Source organism: Bidens hawaiensis, unplaced genomic scaffold (assembly GCF_021521415.1).
Source record: "Bidens hawaiensis isolate Kalapana, Puna unplaced genomic scaffold, B.hawaiensis_p1.1 tig00000237_1, whole genome shotgun sequence".
In the NCBI taxonomy this organism is placed as follows: Eukaryota; Viridiplantae; Streptophyta; class Magnoliopsida; order Asterales; family Asteraceae; genus Bidens; species Bidens hawaiensis.
In genome coordinates, this window is record NW_027491021.1 from 7,430,582 (window position 1) to 7,439,186 (window position 8,605).

Consider the following 8,605-nt stretch of genomic DNA (forward strand, 5'->3'; position numbering starts at 1 on the left):
GTTTAAGTTAAACTATGACATACTTTTGAATGAAAACTTAGCGAGACTCCTCATGCCTATGCGGCAAGTACTCGATGAGTAATCCCTCAAAATTTTCCGTCTAGGCCGAGTACTTAGCAAGTAATTCCCGAGTACTATCCGATTAGTCCGAGTGCTCGCAACTCCCCAATCGACCGACACATCAACGCCTAGTGACTTCTACAACCATGCGTGGTACAGACGTGACAGTAACTTTTTTCTTTATAGTTAAACCACAACACATAGCCTAATCAACGAAACTTATAACCATTTTCTGATACAACATGAAACTAATACGACTTTTCCGGTTTTTGATTTACTCTAAACCAATCCCCGTCGAATTCTGCTTAAACCACAAACAAGTATTGCTAAACCAATTGTGTTAGGTCGACGTGATAGGTTCACAAGTTAAACCTGAACCCGATAATTTATTATAATTTTTGTAAAAATATAATAAGTAACAAGTATATCATAACTTACGAAATAGACATTGCATTATATATATATATTGTATTCTTAATCTAAAATAAATTATCATAAAACATGAGTAACCCTAAATTTATATTATTTTATATTATATTATAATACTTTAAACGGACTTAAACACGACTTTAGCATGTAGCTAGAGTGGTTGAAAAAAAAGGTAATTGGAGAAAACATTTCTTTCAACAACTGGCATTTTAGTAATGCCCTTTTGTTCACAACCAAAATAATACAAAATAATTAAATTCGGTTCAAATAATAAATAAACTTTCTTGAAGGACTAAACTTGCACATTTATAATACTTAAATGACTAAACAATTAAACCTTCAGCTGTCTATAAAACCAGACACAACCGGTCCTAACGTATCAACCTAAAATCTTGGACGGCTTCGTGTATTTCTTTCAGCTATTAAAAAAAACCGAAATTAATTACTTTTATAATAATAACAACTGTCTCAACCGCCGGTAATATATTCCGGCAACATGTGTAGAAGACCAGCATCTCCTTCTGAATCCGACAATGGTTCCGTTGATACCTCGGAGACTTATATCCAGATTCTAACTTCCGGTGGTCGAAAGATTCCGGTTCATGCCAACATTCTGGTAACTAACCCACCTCATGAATGATTTAAATTGTTTATATAGTTGATCTCTATATGTTGTAACTATAATCTAAGCAGCTAATGCGGAAAAATATCGGATATCGATGGAGTATTGGTAATTTAATATCATGTAAAATTTAATACTAATAAATTTAGTATGCTGTCGTATCATTAACAAATTAACCTTTTACAAGTTGAAGAGCACTAACAATCCTAAGAACAGATTAAAACTTAAAACACTAATATTAAACACTGAAAATTGATAATTAACTGATATCGGTCAATATCACCGATGTTATATGTACCAATATTTTTTGACCAATATTTTACCAATGGACTGACAACTGATATAGCTTTGATACAGATAAGTAGTTGATAAAAATTGACATGTTTTGAAACAAATATGTGCATTCAGGCATCAGTTTCGACGGTGTTGGAAAGCTTAATTGACCGGCCACGTAAGCATGGGGGCTCTGAGAAAAGTATTCCGATCGTTGGTGTGCCGTGTGATGCGGTGGTTGCGTTCATCGGATTCATTTATTCCGGCAGGTCAGTTACCAACCACACGCCAACTGTCTTATTCATTCTTAGATATTTTTCATAAGCTAGCTGTATAATAAAATAAGGAATAATGACTATAATGTCCATTTGGTGGGTTAATGTTGACAGAACGTCAATTTAACCGATCATTTAATTCGTGTTTGACGAAGTTTTTAACTACTCAGATTTTATCACGCTTCATAAAATCGTTAGGTCCCTAGTTTTTCTTTCTAAAAAATATTATTGGAGTCGATGGGTGTATTTAGGCGTTCAATAAAATTACTTTGCTTACGACAAGATTTAATTTGGTGTCCAACGAGATTTATTTTAATTTTAGACAAATGATAAAATTTGATTGGTTAAAAATCCCGTCAAGTAATAATAATTGAGTCACCGGGTTTTACGTGAACATTATAAGAAACGGGCATTTTTGTTCATTGCGTATGATCATTTTTCTTTTTTTTAAATGACCAACAAATATAGAATTGTCTAGGTACTCTATTCGAATGGTAAAAGGTCACCAACAGCTGATCCAATCCAACCATACTGAACCCTAAAGCGTATCTAAGTTATCTCCTGAGAAAACCCGTCAGCCGTAAAATAAAATATTTATTAAAAGATCTACACCGTCAAAACTTCCCATAACATACACGTGGCACATCTGTCACCACTCACCGTTGATCTTTTTTTATTCATCACCGATATTGACTGACAGCCGTCGATATTGACAGGTGTTCTGAGGAAGACATGGAGAAATACGGGATACACCTATTGGCCATCTCTCACGTGTACCTGGTCCCACAACTTAAATCTCAATGCACCAAAGCACTAATCCAACGGCTAACAGTTGAGAACGTGGTTGATGTGCTCCAACTTGCAAGACTCTGTGACGCACCTGATCTGTACCTCAAATGCATGAAACTCGTGTCTAATAGATTTAATGCTGTTGAAGAAACTGAAGGATGGAAGTTTCTTCAAGACCATGATCCGTTCTTTGAGCTCGAGATTCTTCAGTTTATCGACGAAACCGAATCGGTACACCCTGTTTTTCTAAACGACTTAGTTTTGCTTTAAGGAACAACTGAATCGGATAACGATTCGTTCATTAAGGAAATGAACTTGTTCATGAGACGTGAACGGTTCAGGAACACAAAATAGTGTTTTATTTGATTTGCTAACCGAGAATGTTTGGTGTCAATGGTTTGATCCAAGCTACTAAGTTTTTGTCGGTGGTTTTTTTAACATTTATATTTATCAATTTATATGTTAATTTACATATAAATTAATAAAGTAATACTCATATATATTTTTTGTTTTATGATTAATAATGTTGCTTAAATCTATATTATAAGATTAGAAAAGTCATTTAAGAAAAAATTAAAAGCCTTATATAACCAAACATAAGCAAAAGTCAACTAAAACATTATCGAATGTTCACAAACACATTTGAACGGCCATGTTCGTTCATTTAGTTAATCGAACGCAATTCCTTATTCATGTTTGTTCATTTATTAAATAAACAATTATAAACAAACTTCCCATCAAAAAGTTCACTAACAATTCACCGAACATTCTGTTTGATGTAAACTCTACTTTTCTCTTTAAAAAAATGAAGTATCAATTTAGAAACCAAAACAATAATTTTTTTAATTAATCAAACATTATAATTTTATATAATTATTTTGTTTTCAATACACAGAGGAGGAAGAGGAGCAGGAGGCATAGGAGAGAACAAAGTTTGTATTTTGAGCTGAGTGAAGCAATGGATTGTTTGGAGCATATTTGCACAGAAGGTTGCATAAGTGTGGGACCTTACGATATGGACCCGAAGAAGAAGGCTCCGTGTAACAAGTTCTCGACATGCCAAGGGCTTCAACTCTCGATTCAACATTTCGCAAACTGCAAGAAGAGAGTGAATGGAGGATGTGTTAGATGCAAAAGGATGTGGCAACTCTTCAAACTACATGCCTCTATTTGTGAATTACCTGATTCCACTTGTAGAGTTCCCCTTTGCAGGTAACAAGCTGGAATTAGCTTTTATCTTTAACTGCACACTTGTAAATTTCAAGAAAACACACTAGGTGCGGTTGGGTTGCGTTCAGGGGTCCAACCTGACACAAACCTGAACATGACATGAATAAATTGACACAAACAAGATTTAATCAACCCGGATTGGTTTTTGTTTTTCAAGTTAAAATTTTATGATAAAAAATGTCGTCGTAGTTTAGCCAGATATTTTAATTTATGAAATAGAACATGTTTATAGTAATAATAAAGGAAAAAAAAAAAGGTTAACATGTGAATGTGTGAGGTCTTCTTGATATCCTGAACACACGACCCTTTTAACTAGATATGTTTCATGTTTAAACTTTAAAGTGGGTTGACCTTAAACTAAGCCAAACCTATTTATATCAAATTCAAGCATGATAATTATATGTTAGGTTCATCTTGTGTTAAATAAGTAGTTTTTTTAATTGTAGGCGATTTAAGATGAGAGGTGGGAAAGAAATGAAGAACAAAAAGGATGAGGAAAGATGGGAGTTGCTAGTGAAGAAAGTGGTGGTGGCTAGAGCCACATCATCATTATTATTGCCAAAGAGAAAAAGGGTGGAAGAAGAGCCAATAGCCACAACATGTGGGGAGGCTAATGATAATCATAATCATGTTATTAGAAAATTAGTATGTAATTAAGTAAAGCAATGTATAAATGGTTTGATTCCTTTTTAATTCTCATAGGAAATAGGAAATCATGTGTTAGTGGTATTATTATATGTTGGTGTGGGGGATGCATACAAATTCGCATGTATATTGTATCCTTTTTAAAACTAGTGGGTTGGTACTTGGTAGGTCATGACTTCAAGTTTATCTAGTTTCATACTTCTCATCCTTATGTAAATTTTATTGTGTATATACGGATGTATAATGTATTGTATAATATAATACAATCATGTAATTAGTGTGACAACATATTTGAATTCTTAAATAATATCTAAAATGGTATATAATTCGGAATGGGAAAAATCACTAAAATGTTATTAAACACCCTCATTCAACAATAAAACTGGCTAAATAGTCCCTTTTCACCAACTAGGAGCATAACACATGGACTTGAATTCAATGATTGGATGGTTCCAAAAAGTTTTTAAGTGTTTTTGATTCACTAAAGAGACGGTGAGACGTCTCTGAATCAGTCAACGAACATCTTACCCGTTAAGCTTCAAACAATCACATGTGTTCATAATTACCGCCGGTCTACCATTCACGCACCACCTCCTCAACGCAACCCCACCACCTCCTCCATCACCACCACCAATCATCACCAAATCGACGTACTCAACACTAACCTAACACTTACTGACTCATAGTCTCTTAATCATTCAGGCATCTTACTGACTGAACACTTATTATCACAGAGGCTGCTAGGTGTTGCTTTCGTTGCTTCTGCTACGAGCTAATGCACCAAACACAAATGCGCCTAGTACTCGCTTAGGGATTTTAAACAGATTGGTAAAAATCAATGCTAATGCTAATCAAACAACGCGAAACCAGTGAAAGCCGACGAATAACCAACAACAATTAGTTTTTTGAGCAACTAACAACACACACATCAATCTCCCCAAAATCTACTTTTAAAATCCATCTAGTGCTCATTTTGTACGACTCGAATCCACACCATTTTTTATGGAGATAACTGTTTATACTCACTTTATTCTTTTTATGGCCGACCAGTTTTCACTTTTCATGACCAGGTTAAGTTGTTGAATCGAGTTAGTTGAGGTTGTTTGTGTAGGGTTCAAAAAGATCTAACTACACTATGTCAAGTGTCGGCGACTTCTCATGCAATTAATGGAACATGGACTTTGGTACTCAACTTGGCAATTCACGCATAACAACCTCCATGCAATTAATGTAGCACGTTAAAAACATGGAACCAACCCATAAGTTATCAGTAGGTAACAAGGACCCACTTAGAAAATCTGTGTAGATCTATATAGTGGCGAAGCTTGTACTAAGAAACCGAAGGGGTCGGACTCAAAATGTATACAAAATTTCACAAATGAAAGGGGCCGTGCTCAAATTTTCGGCCGAAAACGGCTAAATTTACACTACGAATAAAAAATTTCGGCCAAAAACGGCTAAATTTACACTACGAATAAAAAATTTCGGCCGAAAATGGCTAAATTTTACACCACGTATAAAAAATTTCTGCCGAAAAAGAATAAGTTTTACGCTACGTATAAAAAATTTCGGCCGAAAACAGCTAAATTTACATTACGTTTAAAAATTTTCAGACGAAATTGAGTAAATTTACACTACTACGTAAAAAACAGGGAGGGCAGGGCCACCCCTGGCCCTAAGTATCCTCCGCCATTGGATCTATAAAATTTTGAACAAATTATAGAAAGTTAGGTGAATTCACAACAACTTTTGTTGATAAGAAAGGATAAGGGGGTGTTTGGTAGAGAGATTTGAGGGTGGAGAATTAGGTTTCTCTTGTTTGGGAGAATTAGGAGGAGAATTGGGCGGAGAATTGGTTTTCTCTGAGAATTGGGTGTAGGCAAAAAGTAGAGAAATCCAATTCTCTCCATTTGGAAGAGAAATGGAATTCTCTCTGCTTCTAAATCGCGTCTCTGCTCTACTCCGTTCGCGTATGATGATGATGATGCTCCGACCGGCGATGGTGATGATGATGCCGACGTCCGGCACGGCGGCCGACGCCGCAGCCACGTCCGTTCGCGTCTCTGAGCCAAAACGAAACCCTAAATCGCGATGCGGTGTTGCGAGGCGGAACCCTAAATCGCGGTGTTGATGTTGCGCGGCGATGATGATGACGCTCTACTCCGTTCGCGGTGTTGCGACGCGTCTCTGAGCCACCATTTCTCCACCATGATGATGCCGAGGCGGAACCCTAATCACGTCTCTGCTCCCGTTTCTCCACCCATTTCTCTATTGTACCAAACAAAGGAAATGATTGTCAATTCTCCACCCATTTCTATTTCTCTCCAATTCCATTTCTCTCCCATTTCTATTTCCATTTCTTCCCATTCTTTTTCTCTGTACCAAACACCCCCTAAGGTTGCCGGATTCTTTCAGGGTTTCTGAAACAACAATCCAACAAAATCATCTTACGTAACACGTAACACCTACAACAAATTTCACATCATTCTGTCAATATTATAGATATACGAGTGAGGAAAGTGAACCGTATTTGATGGTATGAAAGTTGAATATGATATTTATAAGTTCAATGCTATTTTGTTGAAGTTAAGTTAAATAATCATATTAATAATCTTTTAGAATGTACATAACATGTTGACTATTAATCAAATTTTAACCTCTCACTTCGGAAGTAGGATCCAAACTGGTAGGTTTGGTCGTTTGGATATTGTCCAAAAGAAAAGGTTACATTCTACACATAGTTATTGAATTACAGATCATTTGAGACGGCAGTTAATATATGAGTTAATTATTAATTTTCTTCACCGACTATCATATTAAAACTTTTATTCTCAATATGCAAAAATTCCCCTATATTTATAAAAAAAATGAAATTTGTTTAAATTTACAAAATTTAGGTTTTAATTATCGAAATTATTTAAAAACGTTAGGACATAGGTGAATGAGCATGGGTTATTTTGGTTCAGCTATGGTCCTATACTTAACCAGACCATAATTAAATATTTTGGTTGCTAAAAAACCATCGATCAACTTTAGGTTACCGGTTTAACAAAAAAAACAATTATTTTTTGTTTACTTAAATCAGTTAACCGTAATTTCAAAGTTATGATGTTTTTATTTCCGATTTAAATGATGTTTTTTAGTTAAATTGAATATGATTAGTCGATTAGACTATTTGGCTTTTCACTTCTTATGCGGGTGGCGTGATGTGGATGTTGACAATGTCAAAGACAGGGCGGAGTGTGTGCTTTTATTCATGTTTGTCTTATATTTTGATGTAAACAACACTCTTGAATAAATGAGCGGGCAGTGTATACTGTTGGGTTTCAGAGGTGATCAGTCAAAACTTTATTTATTAAAATCGGTTTAATAAACATAACAAATAATAATTAATCTTATTAATTAATAAATGCGCAGCGGAATAAAACGAGTAATCAGCACTGAAACTAAACCCGACAGGATCCGGTTACAAAATCATACGAGCACAGTGATATAAACTGTTAGGTTTTAACAAGATTATCAAAATCATAAAAACTCCAATTTTATGAAAAACGCAGCGGATAAAAGATTTAAATCTTGTTAGTTCATAGTGTATAAAACCAATTTTATACATGCAAAACCCAAAGCCGGATCCAAATACGAAATACATACTATCAAACACATGCATGTCACTATAAGTTCATGCATGTTAAACTACCTTTCAAGTAACCAAAAGGTGTGAAAAGGATGATGAAAAGGTAGGCTAGAACTTCAATGGGAGTTCCTCAAGCTTGCATACCCCAAGCCTTCGACAATACACCTTTGTTTAGCTAGGATTCACTTGAAAAACCAACTCCTCCTTGATGTTCTTCCTTGTGGCCGAAATTTTGGAAAGAAAAGGAAGAGAGGAGAGTTTTCTTGGTTACTTGTGTATATTTTTTATGAGAGAATTAAAGAAAGAAATATAATCAAATCTTTCAAATTTGCACCTCACTTTGCACCAATGCAAAACATTGCATGTCTCCACCAAGGGAGTTATAATAATATAATAATAGAAGAGAAAGAGAGTGGGGGGGGGGGGACTTTCCCTTTTCATTCTAATTATATTAATTTTTTTTCTTTCTAAATATATATATATCCATATATATATATATATTCATGTATTATAACTTATGTTAGGTTATAACACATTATAAGTAACATGCTAGGTAATTAGTTTTACATATTGTTATTTAACCAACTTAAATAACACTATGTAATGTTCTCTCAAAATATAAATCATCCATATGATTTATTCTTTTCA

At 34.8% G+C, this 8,605-nt stretch overlaps 1 protein-coding gene across 1 annotated transcript; it reads left to right on the forward strand.

Moving 5' to 3' along the window:
- Positions 1–967: 967 nt before the first annotated feature.
- LOC143607050 (BTB/POZ and TAZ domain-containing protein 1-like) lies at positions 968–4,350 on the forward strand. The gene is made up of 5 exons (XM_077082653.1): positions 968–1,105; positions 1,520–1,653; positions 2,376–2,679; positions 3,344–3,660; positions 4,125–4,350. The coding sequence occupies exons 1-5, from the start codon at positions 986–988 to the stop codon at positions 4,333–4,335; spliced, it is 1,086 nt and encodes a 361-aa protein (XP_076938768.1). The 5' UTR covers positions 968–985; the 3' UTR covers positions 4,336–4,350.
- Positions 4,351–8,605: the final 4,255 nt, after the last annotated feature.